General features: G+C 37.8%; 1 protein-coding gene across 1 annotated transcript in view; it reads left to right on the plus strand.

Annotated features, from left to right (window-relative positions):
- LOC101023047 overlaps positions 1-16,937 on the plus strand; it is a 138,377-nt gene that overhangs the window by 98,645 nt on the left and 22,795 nt on the right. Inside the window, 2 exon segments of the mRNA XM_021942323.2 lie at positions 2,802-3,001; positions 7,147-7,233. Coding sequence (XP_021798015.1) covers positions 2,802-3,001; positions 7,147-7,233 — 287 coding nt within the window.

Consider the following 16,937-nt stretch of genomic DNA (forward strand, 5'->3'; position numbering starts at 1 on the left):
ATCAAACAAACAAGCTAAACACATACACACATAGATTTGTGTTCATCCATGCACAGACATGGAAAAAAATTCAGACTAAATAACCGTGGTCTCTTGATTTCATTTCAGAGTTTGTTTCTTTGTATGTTTGTTCACTGTCTTGTGTCTATTGTTTGTTCACTGGCCTTCCTACCTCAGTCTGTCCCTGCTATAGTTCACCCTGTTTCAGACCTATCTTTCTAATACTTAGCTCATACCACCACCATACTTTAAAATTGTGACTGGTTCTCTCTTGCTTGCAAAAGGATGTGCCAACTCCCTTCCAGCTTGACCAGTGCCTTCCATGATCCTCATGTTTCTGTCTCTCCTCTTCACATATAGTATCTTATGTTCAACTGAACATTGGCACCTGCAGTTCTTCCAGCATGCCTGCTGCTTCAAGCCACGTACATGCTGGGAATGCTGTCCCATCTGTTTAGAATGCTCTTCCTGTCTTTCTGCAAAATTCTGAGCCATCTTCCTACATCCAGCACTGAGGTTTCCTCTGTGCAGCCTTTTCTGCCCACTCCTTAATTACTCACTTCCTGCCCTCTGCTACACCGGAACTTTTCAGTATTTTTTTTGTTTGTTGGTTTTCCATGAAGGTATTTGAGTGTTTGAAATCCAGATATTTGTATGTCTGTTTTCACCGCTGGATAGCATGTATCTCCAGGGTGTGACTGTCATTATTTATCTTTCAAACTTTTCATCAGTTCTGTTATTATGAGAGCAGTGAGCCTAACACAATGCCCAGCAATTAATAGGAACTAAAGTCTTCTCGAATTGTGTAAAAGTGATTCTTTTAGATGACTAAGATATCCGTAAGATAGTAAGTGAGTGAATGATTGACATCCTGTAATGTTCACCATTGACCTAGGATCACCAGTTTCTCTCTGGAACTCATGGATGTGCTGTGGAGTCTTTGTCAGTAGAGACCTGGTAGTGCAGTTGCCTGGGCCTGAGGAAATTCCAAGTGTATTTGACTAGAAATGTCAGGCACAGTGGCCAAATGTTCACATGTAACATTGAGTTTTAAAAATTAGATCATGTCATAAAATTTTGTTGGACCAATTTTTGTGATCATTTCCAGGTCAGCTATTTCTGATGTAAATGACGTGGAATTCACACTTGCTCTGCTTGGGTTTGAAGTTTGGTTCCTTGTTACTTCCTGTGTAATTCTGGGCAAGTCACTTCACTTCTGAGTCCCGGTTTGTCCATCTGCTTAATAGGGGACAGCACCTCATAGGAGTAGTATGAGGGTTGAGTGAGAGTGACTTGATGATGAATGTTAAGTGCTTAGGATAGTGTGCAGCGCAGAAGAAAACCTCACATGCTAGCAGCACTGCTGCATCCTGGTGAATTATGTTTAGGTGAATACAGAATGCTTATCAAGCTTGTTTAAGTGCAGGTGCTTTGCAGTTAAACATCCCATAGTTTGCTTATTATGTGACTCCGCCATATTATTTAATTTCCCTGCTTCTTTTCCTCTTCTTAAAAGGGACATCATAATTTGACTCACCTTATGAGTTTGGAATGAGGATTGAATGAGAAATGCATATAAAAGGTGCAACGCAGAACCCTGCATATATTAGGAGCTTAAAAACAATTAAATTGTTCAGTCACTCCCAGAGACAGAGATTACCCAGAGCTGTTATACTGACAGAGATTACCCAGCACATTCTAGAGAAAACTTTAAAAAATGAATATCAGTTCTTTCATAGCATTTGTTTTTATTTGTATATTTTTGCATGGTTTTTATTTTAAAATTAGTTCATTATAGCTTAGCAGGAATAATTTCATATTTGTTGGGCTTTTCATCATTGTCGGTAAGATCCTAAGTGCTGCCTAGGGCTGCGTATAGTTTCAAGCTACAGAATTAAAGGAAGGAGATCAGCTCTGGCTACCTTTTAACCATTTGACATGAAGAACTTTTACCTCATCATCTTGGGTGTATACGATTTCAAAGTGGAAATATCAGTGAAGAATTAAAGTGCAGTTGTTGGGGTACTTTCAGACAACCAGTGCAGAGTAGCATGGGAGATGCCCTCAGCACTGCCTGGCCCAGTATCTCCTCAGATGAGACCACAGGCGAAAGGGAGTGTGAAGAAGACAGCCATTCTAGCTTGGGATGTCATGGCATTCTTTACAAACAGGAGTGGCTGTGTTTGGGCACTGCTGGTTGCTAGAGAATGCATTGTGAAACACAAGTGCTGTGCAGCCCTGCTCTCGTGGACAACTGCTCTGAGCACCTCAGGAACAATTTGTATGTGTGAAAATTCTCTTTAGTTCCAAATCCTTTCCATTGCCCACTCCAGTAAGGTATTTTTTTATTTTTTTGGAAATATTTCAGAAAATTTTTCTCTGCCCTCAATTTGTCACTTACTTATCGTATGTGAAAACAAGTTTTAATTCCCCCTTTTTATTACTTTATGTGGTGGTAGTTCTATATAAATATGTAAGTCAAGCAGGCAGCTTTATGAAAAATCTGTGGACATAGGACAGAAACTCCAGTTTGCCCTCCTGGGTAAGTGAAAGATTGCCAGGTAGGTCAGATGTTTACTGTTCAAATCCAGTTTACTTCGGTGGTTGAGTGTCAGTTGACCAGAACCTTGCTGTGAGGAGACAAGCACAAATCAGCTCCCTGGAGTCCTCACAGTGCAGTGCCTTCTGCTTGCTTCACCCTACCCTGCCCAGTTTTCATGTCCTTTGGCTCCAATGTGACAAAGGATTCTGTCAGCCTGATGTTGTATCTCATCTGCCACTAATGCTTTATTCCCCCATAGAAGAAATCAGACGTTTCCAAAGTGGTAAGACTCTTCTGTCAGAAGATGAATGGAAGGTGTTAGTGCTGACGGGAAATACAGGAACTCGAGCCAATGTCACTCTCTGGGTGTATGGAGATAAAGGAGTCACTGGGCCAATAAGTCTTCGCAAGGACAGCTCAGAGCAGCTCTTCCTTCCAGGACAGGAGGATGAGTTTCAGGTAAACAACACTGTGATATTTTCCTGTGAACATTTCAAAGACATTTCTGTAATGTAGAAGTGTGTGTGTGTGTCTCCTATTAAAATGGATCTCTGGTCTTTTAGAATGCCTGTAAGTTAATAATGCTTATTGTAACAATCAAAGGAAATATTTTTGCTCACATATCTTATTCGAGCAAGGAAAGTTGTAGAAAAAACTGCTTTCTTTAAAGACAGTTTATTTTAGTATATTTTCAAACCATGGGTTTGGAACTGGCCCTATAAACTACCAACTTCAACTCAATTTATAACCAACTTATATGCTGTATAGAGATTCTTCTGGTAATGAAAACTCTTATATACTTGCATATACTTATAGATGTTGCTCAGCTGAGCTATACAGGTGTGAAATTATTTTCTTTTTATAAAATTTGTTTCATCTTTTTAATTAAAAAAGTCTTAAGAATGAAATAATTTCCTTGGCATCTTCACAGGCCATGTTTTGAAGCTCTGCCCACGCCCATTCTAATTTCTCTCTCTTTTACTTCTTAGAGTCAGAGAACACTGGGCTGCTTAAGTTTGCATGTGGCTGGTTGCCTCTCCTAGTTCCTCAGAGCTTTGGCCAAGTTTCAATTAGGACAATTACATTCTACTTCACTAATCCACCCTTCCACCCCCACTGCCTGTGAAAGCCCTTTGGTGCACTGTTAAACAGCAGTCATTTTCTCTGGAGGGTATTCCTTTTGCATCCTAAGGCTGACTAGAGAATAGAGAATGATTGAGGACAACTCGTGTTGCCAGGAACCCAAGGCTATTTGGGGCTACGGTACCTGGCAATCACTAATACCCAAATGGTTTCTAGATTTTCAGACCTAGGCCTGTCATTCTACTTTTGTAATCATTAAAGTTAATTTTCATTGAAGAAAAGCAATTGTCTGCAGTTGTGGAAGAGCACTTTGGCTCCTTGCATAGGCAGCCATACCTTATATAAATACATATTTCAAAAGATTATTTGAAGATAATTGTTTAGAATTCAGAATGTGTGTGTATGGTTAGATCCCTAAGTCAACCCACAAAAGTCTAATTTACCCGTAATATACCTTGTGGTATATGTATTTATATGCTGATAAATCCTATCAATGTTTTTCTGAAAAATTTACTTATGGTCAAATCTTGGAATGAATGGTATAGATTCTCAGTCTTGATGCACATTGGAATTACCCAGGGAGCTTTAAAAACTACTGATGCCTGATTCCACCTCTAGAAATTCTAGTTTAATTTGCCTGAGGTGCAGTCTGGGTATTGAGGTTTTCAGATGTTCCCCAACTGATTCTAAAGTGCAACCAAGGTTGAGAATGCTAGATATAGCACTAGACTGCAAATCAGGTAAGCTAGATTAGAGTCCTTGCTTCCCACATGTTAGTTATGTGACCTTGAATATGCCACTTTATTTCTCCAGGCCAGCATTATCTTTAGGTATAGAATACAGGCAATAATATCTTTTCTTTCTAAATTTTAAGGTAGTGTGATGACAAAAAGAGAAAATGTGTATAAATTAAAAAAGGAATCCTATTGACATATAGTAAAACTCATAAACTGGTTAAGAACAGAAGCCTTGGAGTCAGAGACCAGGTTCAAATCACCCTTTCACTAGTTTTGTGACCTTAAATAGACTGATTATCCTTTCTAATCCTCAGTTTCCTACTTAGTACAAGGTAGGTAATAATACTTAAAAACCTTGCTGTGAAATTTAAAGAATGCCTGGGAAGGTGTGTGTCGTGCACTGTACCCAGTAGATGGGAAGTGCTCTACAGGTGACAGATTGCAGGCACTAAGGACTCTCGCTCTGCTGGTAAATGGCTCAGGATATGTTTTCTACCCGCCTCTGTCATTTACTGTGAAGAGTGAATAGCTCTAGATTATTACCTCAGTGGTGGAGATTGGGGCTACATGTGGAAGCTCCCAGGAGCGTAGAGTCTTGTGGACTCCAGGCCAGCAGGATGGGCATTGCCTGGGAGCTTGTGAGACACACAGAATTTTGGTTCCCATCCCAGACCTACTGGATCAGAATCTGCGTTTTAACCGGATCCCCATGTAATTTGTGTGTGCGCTAAAGTTTGAGAAGCACTGGCCTAGGGGTTAATGGGCTCTGGGACTGGGGCCTTGTGATAGTTTGAGAATCCTAAATTAGGATGAATTGACACATTTCTACTCTCTCTCCTCTGTGAGTATTGATTCTCTTGTTCCTTTTAATTGGCATCATTTGCCAGTTTTAAGTTTGTCTTTCATTCTCTTTTCCTTCTTTCCAGTCCTGAAGTGAGCATATAGCCATTTTTGAGGACAATGTGGGATATTTTATTAAACCTGGGTTCAAATTTTACTTTTGGAACTTTCTGTGTATCCAGCTGTGTATCCTTAGACAAATGACTTAACCTCTTTGAGTTTATTCATCTTTTAAAGTAGATGCTTAAAAGAGCCTTACCCTTCACAGGGTGACTGTGTGAATTGTCAGGGACAAGAATATCAAGTCTTTCCCGCCTGGCTGGCACAGAGCTGAGTAGCAGTTAGTTCTGCTCTTCTGCAGTGACAGGCACATAGGTATCAAGTCACATATGCTTGGTAACCAGACTGTTCAGATATCCCTTTATTATTTTCACTTAAATTGTGCAGAAAGGAAGTTTACACTTAAGTGCTAATAGATTCTTGGGACAATGAAAGGATATTTAAAGTGTGATTTACCTTTTAGAGACAAAGTAGCCTCAAACTGGAGCATAACTTCCTGCTTTCTCTGGGAGGAAGAGCTAGCCTCTGAGTTCTGCCACTGAAACCAGCTCTGGGAATAAGGAAGTGGGGGAAATTGGCTGTTGGGGATTAACATCCCTATTTTCCTTCTTCCCAGTTGACACCAGCATAATTTCTCTTGACCTGGTATTGAAACAGGCCCAGTTCTGTTCTAGCTGCTGCAGTCTGTAGGGGAAAGTGGTGGTGGGCACTTAAAAAAAAAGAATTGTAAGCATGGGAACTGGGTATGAAAGAGGAGTTCTGATAGTTTTTTCGTGATTTGACTGTCTCAGCTCTTTCAGGGTCTAGTCCATAGGTAGGCAATGTCTAGTCAGATATAATATGCAAGTGCCTACCTATTTATATCTCTAGTCTGCAGAGGTAGATTGGCACCTATAGCAGAAATAATGACAGTGGCTGTTAGGTAAGCCATTAAGTAATAAGGTGGTATATTACATTAAAAAAAATTCTCACAGTTCAGTGACCTGGACAGATTTTATTATACTAAAAATATCTGCTTATAAGTCTGTCTCCCTTGCTAGGCTGTATATTTCTCTAAGTTAGAGACAGTGCCGTCATTTTCATCTTTGCATACCTGTGGACTTGCATGTTGTTTATTGTTTCAATATACATTTATTTAGTTGAACTGAAAATTTTATGCCATAAGCATTATGTGACCATTCTTACAGATAAAGAAATTGAAGATAAGAGAAGTAAAAAAACGTATTTTACTCAGTTTACAACAGTCAGGTTCCCAGTTGAGCTCCAAGTAATTCCAAAGCCAGTTCTCTACAATGCTACCTGGATTAACAAATACTCTTGGTCCTCATCAAAAACTAAAGCAGCACCCATATTCTGTGGGCAGGTTTGCTTCTCTTCCTTGAACGTAGAACATCTATATCTTAACCTAGGTATCATCAAAGACGACAGGATTTTCAGAGTGCAAGGAAGTTCTAGACTCACACTTTGCTTAAGCTTGTAGAAATCACCATATTTAGCTTTTCTTTGGTGAAAATTGTTTTTTTTTTATTTCTTAAAATACGAACCCATCTTTCTGTCATTGGAACTCAGAAAGTGTTGGCTTCCAGTGAGAAATGTGTGGTAGTCGGAGAACTGAGCATATGTGTGTTCTTCATCCTGTTCTCTCATTTGACTCCTTCTGCATATTTTTAGTCAAGTCTCATGATATTTCTGTCTCATACTCTGTGTCTGTGAAGTTCACTGATTGTTTCTTGAGGGCACTTCTTTTCTAGACTCTGAAAGAATTCCTGAGAGCTTTTTAACTATTAGGAACAAAAAATGCATTTAGTGTAAAGAGAAAGAATTTTTTAATGTGCTTAATTTAAAACATTCTGATAATTTTTTTCTTCTTTGCATTTCATTTAGGTTGAAATAAGAAGCATTGGAAACATATATAAGATAAGGATAGGACATGATGGAACCAGTGAGCAACCCGAGTGGAAATTGCAGAGGGTAATCATGTCACTTATTTTTTTCTTCATAGTTATTCTCTGATGAAAAGAAGCAAGCAGGCTATGTAAAGCAGTGAAAATGGTATTTTCCTAATTACAGATGCCCCTTGACTTACAGTGGAGTTATATCTCTCTAAACTCATGGTAAATAAAAAATATCCTAAGTCAAAAACGAATTTAATGCCAGTGACATAGCAGATGGTTCCCTCCTTACTATGGTTTGACTTAAGATTTTTCGACTTTATGATGGCGTGAAAGCTCAGTAGAAACTGTAACCCATCATAGAGGTCATACAGAGCTCTCTGACTTATGATGGGTTACTTCCCAGTAAACCCATCATAACCTCAAGAAATTGTAAGTTGAACTATGGTAAGTTGAGGACCATCCGTATCGTAAATAATGTGAATAAAATTTTTGTGGACATAACACTGTAAACAAATATGGTTCATCCTTGTGAAAGGTTTTTTTTTTCTTTTTTAAATAGCATATTTATGGTTATATTTGCAAAGGTAATATCTGTTCATAGAAGAAATCTGAAAAATACAGTGAAGTGTAAGAATAAAAATGAGTTGTTATTCATTGATCATTAGATGACCCCTCTGGTGGTGCATTTTTTTTTTTTTCAAATCTTTTTTCTATGAATCTCTTTCATGGTTCCTTGCAGTCTCATGTGCTTTCTCTCTCTCAGTATAGATATAGATACATACACACACACACATATCACATATATTTATGTAAATATCAATGTAAAATATAGCCATGTGCCACAGAGTGATATTTTGATTAGCAGTGGACTGCACATACAATGGTGGTCCCATAAGATTATAATGGAGCTGAAAAATACTTACTCCCTGGTGATGTCATAGCTGTTGTAATGTCCTAGTGTAATGCATTACTCATGTATTTGTGGTGATGCAGGTGTAAACAAACCTGCTGTGCTGCCAGTTGTATAAAAGTATAGCATATTCAATTATCTACAGTACACAATACTTGCTAATATAAGCAACTGTTACTGGGATGTGTTTTTATATATATATATAAAATATATTTTCTCTATATACATATAATACCATATACTTTTAATCACTTAGAGTATACTCATTCTACTTATTAACAAAAAGTTAACTCTAAAACAGCCTCAGGCAGGCTTTCAGGAAGTATTCCAGAAGAAGGTATTGTTATCATAGGAGATGACGGCTTCATGCATGTTGTTCCCCTGAATATCTCCCAATGGGACAAGATGTGGGGGTGTAAGGCAGTGATATGGGTGAACCTGACACTGTGCAGGCCTAGGCAAATGTGTATGTTTATGTCTTTATTTTTAACAAGAAAACTTACAAAGTAAAAAAGAAAATTTAAGTAGAGAGCCAGGCACAGTGGCTCATGCCTATAATCCTAGCACTTTGGGAGGCCAAGGTGGGTGGATCACGAGGTCAGGAGTTCGAGACCAGCCTAACCAACATGGTGAAATCCTGCCTCTACTAAAAATACAAAAATTAGCTGGGCGTGGTGGTACGCGCCTATAATCCCAGCTACTCGGGAGGCTGAGGCAGGAGAATCGCTTGAACCTAGGAGGCGGAGGTTGCAGTGAGCCGAGATCTCACCACTGCATTCCAGCCCGGGCAACAAGGCAAGACTCTATCTTTAAAAAAATAAAATAAGTAGAAAAAAAGCTTCTGGGCTGGGTGTGGGGGCTCACGCCTATAATCTCAGCACTTTGGGAGGCGGAGGCGGAACGGAACACCTGAGGCCAGGAGTTCGAGACCAGCCTGGCCAACATGGTGAAACCCCATCTCTACTAAAAATACAAAAATTACCTGGGTGTGGTGGCAGGCACCTGTAATCCCAGCCACTCGGGGGACTGAGGCAGAATTGCTTGAACCTGGGAGGCGGAGGTTGCGGTGAGCCAAGATCACACCATTGCACTCCAGCCTGGGGGACAAGAGCGAGACTTTGTCTCAAAAACAAAAAAAGAAAACAAAACAAAAAAACTTATGGAATAAGGATATAAATAAAGAAAATAGTTTTGTATGACTGTACAGTATGTTTGTGTTTTAAGCCAAATATTATTACAAAAGAGTCAAAGGGTTTTTTAAAAATTAAAATTTTAATTTATTATGGAAGAAAAAAATTTTTTATGAATTTAGTGTAGCGTAAGTATACAATGTTAATGAAGTGTACAGTAGTGTACAGTAATATCCTAGGCCTTCACATTCACTCACCACTTACTCACTGACTCACCCAGAGCAACTTCCATCCTGCAAACTCCTTTCATGGCAAATGCCCTATACAGGTGTACCATTTTTAATCTTTTATGTTCTATTTTTACTTTACCTTTTCTATGTTTAATAAGTTTAAATTTGTAAATACTTACCATTGTGTTACAATTTCCTATAGTACAGTAACATGCTATACAGGTGTGTAGCCTGTGAGCAATAAGCTATACCATATACCCTAGGTGTGTAGTAGGCTATTCCATCTAGGTTTGTGGAAGTGCACTCTGTGATGTTGACACAATAATGAAATTGCCTAACAATGCATTTCTTGGAAAGTATCCCCATTGTTAAACAACACATGAATATATATAAAAACATATGTATAAATACCTTAAGTATATACATATAAATACATGTATATATATATGTTTAGATGTGCTTTGCCCTTTTAGTGAAATTGAATCATTCTATGTATGCACTTTGGGATCCTGGTTTTTTTATTTTTTATTTTTATTTAATCATGGCAGTAATAACAATAATAATAATAATAATAATACTGAGTATTTGTTGAGTGCTTAACATATGCCACCTACCTTACAAATACCATTGTATTTCTGCGTGATAGCAACTCTTTGTTTTAGGTACCATTAATATTCTATTTTACAGATGAGGAGACTGAGGCTTGATAAAGTTATTTGCCTGAGGTTCCTCAGTAAGTGGTCTTATTGTATGTTGGACTCCAGAGATTGAGATCTTAAGCACTATCATTGGACCTTAAGTTTATTTTCAAAAATAGATGGTAATTAAAATCTTAAAAGCCTTGAGATTTCTGTATGGAAGCACTAGATTATAGTGGAGTCAGATGAAATGGTTTGAATCGTAGAACATCTTTCTGGCTTTAAATACGGTATCTGTCACTGGTTCCTTTACAGTACATGATATGTTATTCCAAAATGCTTGAGGTTTAAAATTTGGAATACCACTGATAGAGTCTAGCAAAATATTTCTTTCTTTTTAAGTGTTTCTTAATTTTATCTGTGATTTTTATTATTGTATCTTTGGTTGTATAATGAAAGTAATTGAGAAAAATGTTAATTTAGCTGAAATATTTATTGTAACATTTCTTAGCATATGCCTATATAGTGAAATGTTTTCTAGTCGTACAGGAACAGGTAAATATGTTCCAGTCAGTAAGTCAAGAAATTCCTACTTAGCACCTAATATATGCCCTGCATTATGCTAGACGATATGGAGGATTTGAGGAAACCATTTGGTGACTTTAAAGTTTTCTATTTAGAAGCATTGAAAGAATTTGAAGAAGAGAAAAGCAATCACCTTTTAATAAGATGCAAAAACCATGGAACCTGCAAAGTGTAGTAAAATCACAAACTCTGTGCCTGTGAATTACTGGGAAAGGCGAGTCAGAACATTTTAAAAGAAACTTACCCTTGAGTTAAGTGGGCCTGAAGTCAATAGTATGGCTTGTGCTTTCTCTGGGGCCTGTGAGTGAAAAAGTGGTTGAGAGGTATAGCAACATCACTACGTAGTGATTCTTCAACTGGAGGAAAAAAAACATCCCCAGCAGAAGCCATCCAAGGAAGGAGCACTCAGTCCTGGGAACCAAGGGAGGGGTCATCCATTCCTCTGGTCAGTGGTAAAGGCTTCTGTGAAGAGTAAAGTGGGTAGAACACTAATTAATTGATTGAATTGAGCAGCTCAAACTGTCATTACCAAAGCAGTGTAAGAGAAGGGACTTTTCCTACAGCGTACTTTACTTTTTACTGTGAAGTGATTTCAAATTTATTTAAAAAATTACAAGAATGGAAAAAAGAACTCAAATTTCACCCAGATTCCCCATTGTTAAGGTTGCACCCCATCTACTTTGCCATTCCCTGTTAAAATGTATATATGTATGTGTGTTTATGTGTGTGTTTTAATCATTTGACAAATATTTACTGACATGATGTCCACTGATTCTTAGGCTATGTAAATATCTTATTCACCATAAAATTTTTACCCACTAATTTTAGGATCCATTGATGATTCTTACCTTAGTCAGTTATTACTATGATGGTTGCCAAATGGTGATTTTTATATTCTATTGTTATTTCTCTACATGTTAATTGGCATTCTACTACAAGGTAGAACTTCTTCCTTCTCTCCATTTCAAAATTTCATTTATTTATTTATACCAGCGTGTACTTGTAGATCCTTATTTTATTTGATGGGCTAATCTTTATTAACATAATTTACTTTGATGCTGAAACCATCCTTCATTTTTTCCTGTAAGCTCCTATATTCTTTTCACTTGTCACTGTCCGTTCTACGAGGACTTCTTTACTTTCTGATTTGAAAAGTTGTTTCAGGCTTATCTAGCACTTTCTTTTCCCTAGCCCTGGAATTACGTATTTCTCAAGGAGCCCTAGCTTAATTTAGTAGAGAATGTCTTTTAGACACCAGTATTTATGTGAGCCATTCAGATAAGTTACTTTCCCCACTAATGCCCACTCACCTCAGCCCTGAGGCCACTTCCCATGATGTGAAAAGCCAGCCATGCTTCTGCTTTCCCAAGATGCTCCCCAGTAAATGTTTCCAGTGTGGAAAACACTGAGTTTCCCACATGAGTTTTGGAAACACTGACTTTTTCATTCCTCTCTTGGAGGGTCACAATGCAAATAAATATAGTAAAGACTCTGGGATGCCCTGTGGTAAGGAAATCTGTTTAACAGCATTTCCAAAACTAAATTCACCAAGGGGGCCATATTTTTCAGGTAAAATCTATTAACATTCTATGAAAGGAATACTGTGCATTACTGTAGGGGTTCGAGGCATTTGGGGTTTGATTTAGGAAAAAGATATGACCATGGTGCAGAGGCAGTAGCACACATTTTATTAGCACACAACATCACCTAAGATGGTGTGACAAGGTTGCATATGGAGGAAGTTCCCACGCCACAGTGCAGGCCTATACTCAAAAGGGGAAGAGGGCAAGGGAGCTCCCTAGGGAGCCTAGGTGATGCTTCTGAGTGCACAGTGGGGACATGTGTCAGAGAGCCCCAAAGGGATGGTTATGAAATATTGCATCCTAAATACGTAAAATAATTTGTTCCCCAATGAGAAGCAAAGTGTCTATTTGCAAAGCTGAAATAGTTTCCTTGTGTTTGAAGGATCTTTACATAGACTGGAATTTGTCAGACACAAGCTATTTGACCTTGTTTAGGTAGACTCGCTTGATGAATACATAGACCTACAAATATTTTATTACCGTCTCTTGCGGTCCCATTCAAGCATATAGAAAAAATTCTGTATAGATGACTACCATCTTCTGTCTGATAATTAAACTCCAGTCATTATTTCTTCTCTCAGTATTTCACAAATACACTGGAAGTTTATTGCTATACAGTACAAAATTTTATTCCTCCACATGCATTTGCTCAGTGGCAAAGTTCAGTAATCTTTATGTCTTTTATATAGTCTTCTTAATCAGTATTTCCCTTTTGTTATATTGTATGAACTATGCTAGTCAAATTAGCTTTATATTTTAGGACAGATTAGGACCAAGGCAATTTTTATATACATAGATTTAAGTGTGTCAGGGTGGGAGAGAGCACATCAAGTCTCTCCTTGGACTTTGGTGCTAGAATAAACAATAGCACAGATGTATAAAAGTATACATTTGTACTCATTCAGAAAACAATTGTACTCGTATTCAAAGTATGTTATCAAGTATTACTAGAAGAGTTGATAAGAGTTGGAAGAGTTCTGTTGGTCATTTGAGCATGCCAACATGACTAAGATGCAGTTCTTGTCTTCAAAGAACACATCCCACCATTAACCTAACTATAAACCAGATTGTGCTTAGTTATCCATAAAGTTGTCATTGTAATTGTCCCAGTGAAAATGGCACACACTGTCTCTACATCTGTCTTCCAAAAGATTTATGGAGAGAACTAAATTGATTTCTCCCTTTTCTCAGGTTCTGAGCAGGAAGGTTGGGTAACCTGACCTAGATGTTATATTCTCATTACTGAATTCTAACATGTTAATTCAGACATTGTAAGTACCACCATCTGTCTGTTCCAGTCAACTATTTTTAGGATATGTATTTAACCACTTGGTTGAAAATTTTTAAAGTAATCCAGGAATTTTAAGTTTCTAAGAAACAATAATGAGTTTTTATGGTAATGTTCTCTTGTGAAACAACTAATATTTGCTGTTGTAAATCAGTAGGGGGAGCTCAGCAAATGAACTTTAGTTTCTATTGAAGGCATTCCTAAAATTATTCCTATTCATTTAGGAAATTAAAACAAATGCTGAATATTTTATGTGATAAAGACACTGCTGTTTCCTTTTCCTTTATTTTTTCCCCAAGCACTTTGTTTATTTGTTTGTTTGCAAGGAAAATGAATGCATGTTTCAGTGAAAAAAATGGTTTTGGAAATTCACCCTTTTTCTATTTCTCATCTATCCCACCATAAAGTTTGGCTTTGAAGTTTAATGTTAGTGCACTTTTTCTCAGCCATATCGACTCTTTCATAGTACTCACATTTGGCAATTCTGTATCAGAGCTAAAGCAAAAGTCAAGGCTTTGGGTCTTTTTAGTATTGACAGAATAATACTAGATGATGCTTCAGTCTGAAAGCCAAAAGAAAATACTATTTCCAAAAAGGAAAATGATTGGTTTTACAGTGACCAAAGGCTGCCTTTTGTGGACTTGGAAAATCTGAAAGTCTGCCATTATTAGGACATATGCCATGAGGGTTCCCCCCATTAATGATCAACCGTTTATAGCCAATAGCTATTGTTCATCTTGTGATGAACAATGCAAGCACTTATGGAATGCTATTGTTTGGGGGAAGCTGTTGTTTCTAAACAAGTGTTTGTTGAAATTTTTCCCAGTGTCCCAAATTAAAATGGGTGAAAATCTAGTTTTTGACATAGCATTTTGAGCAGGGAGCACCTGCCCATTTCATGATACTCTGGTACTTTGGGGCTTTTGATCTAGTGGTGGGTCATGTGATGTCATTCAGACTCTTAAACTTGTATTCCTTGATCATACTTCAGAGGCCTTTGAGAAGGTCTGACTTGCTATTTCAGCCATATTAATACACATTAACCAACTGTGCTGTCTAGCATTCAAAATACAGTTGTAGAATATTAATCCAAGTGACCATACTGATTTCAGGTAATGGGTAGCTTGGACTCAAAACGAGATGGCTGTAACTGAACATAGACAGATAGTAATTAACTTTGAATATTGAAGAAAGAAAGATAAGAATACATTTTAGCAAATGCTGTTAAAACTAATAATTGTTTTTAAATCTTAAGTTTTCTATTTTTTTCTCTCTGGAATTGACTTTGACTCTTTCAAATTGAGGTAATAAACTTTACAGTTGAAGTCAAAAGACTCGAAAGATGTTTAATTTCTAAAAAGTTAAAAAATCACTTTTTCTCTAGGTTTTTCTTGTTGTAAAATAGGGCTCAACGGTACTTGGTATCTCACAAGTTGTGAATATCGGTGAAAAAAGTAAATAAAACACAATCAGACCTTTTTGATTCCCTCATTCAACCTGCTCTCCTTCAGTCTTGTTCGTCTGAGTAGATGGTGTCACTGTCTACCTAGTTATATAAGCCAGAATCCTACAAATTTTCCTAGATTGTTTTATTTCCCTTCCCTCCAAAATCCAATCCCTCAGGAATCTCCTGCTGACTCTATTGCTGAAACATACCTCAATTTTGTCTATTTTTCCTCCATCTTATTACCATCACTTTACTCCAAGTTGCAATTTTTTCTCTTCTCTCTGCTGTAAAGGTCTCCTGTGATAGCCTTCCAGCTTCTTTCCGCCCCCCGCCCCTCCCGCCGCTCAGTATCCAGATTTCAAAGAGCAGCCAGAGTGATCTCTCATAAACATCAGTCAGATCATGTCCCCTCATGTAATCTGTCCCCTGCCCACCTCTTTCTCTGCCCCTTCTCATGCTGTGGAAGCCACACTGGTCTCCTCCTGCTTTAGAGGTCCTTTGCTATACAATCTCAAGGGAGCCCACGTTTACTCTTGATCACATCAGCATGGTTTATTATCTTTATAACACATCCCTTATCTGATATTTTACATTTGTTTATTGTCTGACTTCCACTAGAAAGTGAGTGACTTGAGAACAGGAGCTTTGTATTTCAGTGTTATAATACCAACTCCTAGAGTATTGCCTGTCATACAGTAGATGTTAGATAAACATTTGTGGAATGAATGAACAAATAAAACACATTTTGTTTATTTAACACGTATTTATAATATGTGAAGTACGGCTGGGTGCAGTGGCTTATGCCTGTAATCCCAGCACTTTGGGAGCCCAAGGCCAGAGGATCTCTTGAGCCCAGAAGTTCAAGACCAGCCTGGGCAACATGGGAAGACCCCTGTCTCTACAGAAATGCAAAAAATTAGCTGGGTGTGCTGCAGTGAGCTGAGATTGCACCAGTGCACTCCAGCCTGGGTGACAGAGTGAGACCCTGTCTCAAATATATAGCCTGGAGAGTCTTGGAGGTTTGACCCATTCACACAGAATTAGCGGCGAGATAAGGCCAGTGCCCCTTCTCTTGGCCCATGGCCTAATGCTCTCTCCAATGTCTGGGCTGCCTCTGCAGCACATGTGCTATACATTAACTGGATAAATAAGCTCAAATAGAATAGGAATTCTCTCGAAACTTTTTGATCATTCTAAGTCTTTGAATTGAAGTGGGTCATAGGTTTTGGTGAATTTGTTATTATTTTAACCTACTGCTGGTTAATATGATATGGTAACCTACTTGATATGAGCCCAAGGCAGTCCTGAGATTAGCAAAATTAGGTAAGAAATGCCTTATTTTTTTGAAGTTTTAAAGTATCTCATAAATATTTCTAGTTCCTTTTCATTTCCAGTTACCTCTTCACTTCAGGGTTCTAGAAAGAACTGCATAAAGGAAAGAGCAAGTTCTGAAATGCAGTAAGAAAAATAGTTTGTTTTTGAGGATTTTCTAGTTCAGTGAACAGCAGGAAGCACCAGCTTCTTTTGACAAAATCTCCAGGCAAATGTTTAATCTCAAAAGACTCCAGTAGTTTATAGAAACATTCTCAAAGTTGTGCCAGCTTATTTGAACCAAAGATAAATTCATGTATTTGATAGTCCCTCAGTCAGTTGTAAACACCATAGTTGGTTCCCCTTGTACAGTCCTTGTAACAAATAGGGTGTTATCACAAGGCACAGGATGAGAAATAAGGACATTTAGAGTCAAGCTTTGACTTTGTGTCTGATTTGCAAGAACACTTAAAATGTTCTCTGTTAACACATTTAAACCTTATTATATTTTCATATTTCTGGCTATACAAAGAAAATATTAATGACTGACATGACTGCCCCATCCACCATCCCCAGTATCAGATCTTATAGAGTACTGTAAATACTTTGTGTCTAACAAACGTGTTGGTGACTATTTGCCTTTACTTTTTCAGAAAAA

The sequence above is a fragment of the Papio anubis genome, chromosome 8, assembly GCF_008728515.1.
Source record: "Papio anubis isolate 15944 chromosome 8, Panubis1.0, whole genome shotgun sequence".
Lineage (NCBI taxonomy): Eukaryota > Metazoa > Chordata > Mammalia > Primates > Cercopithecidae > Papio > Papio anubis.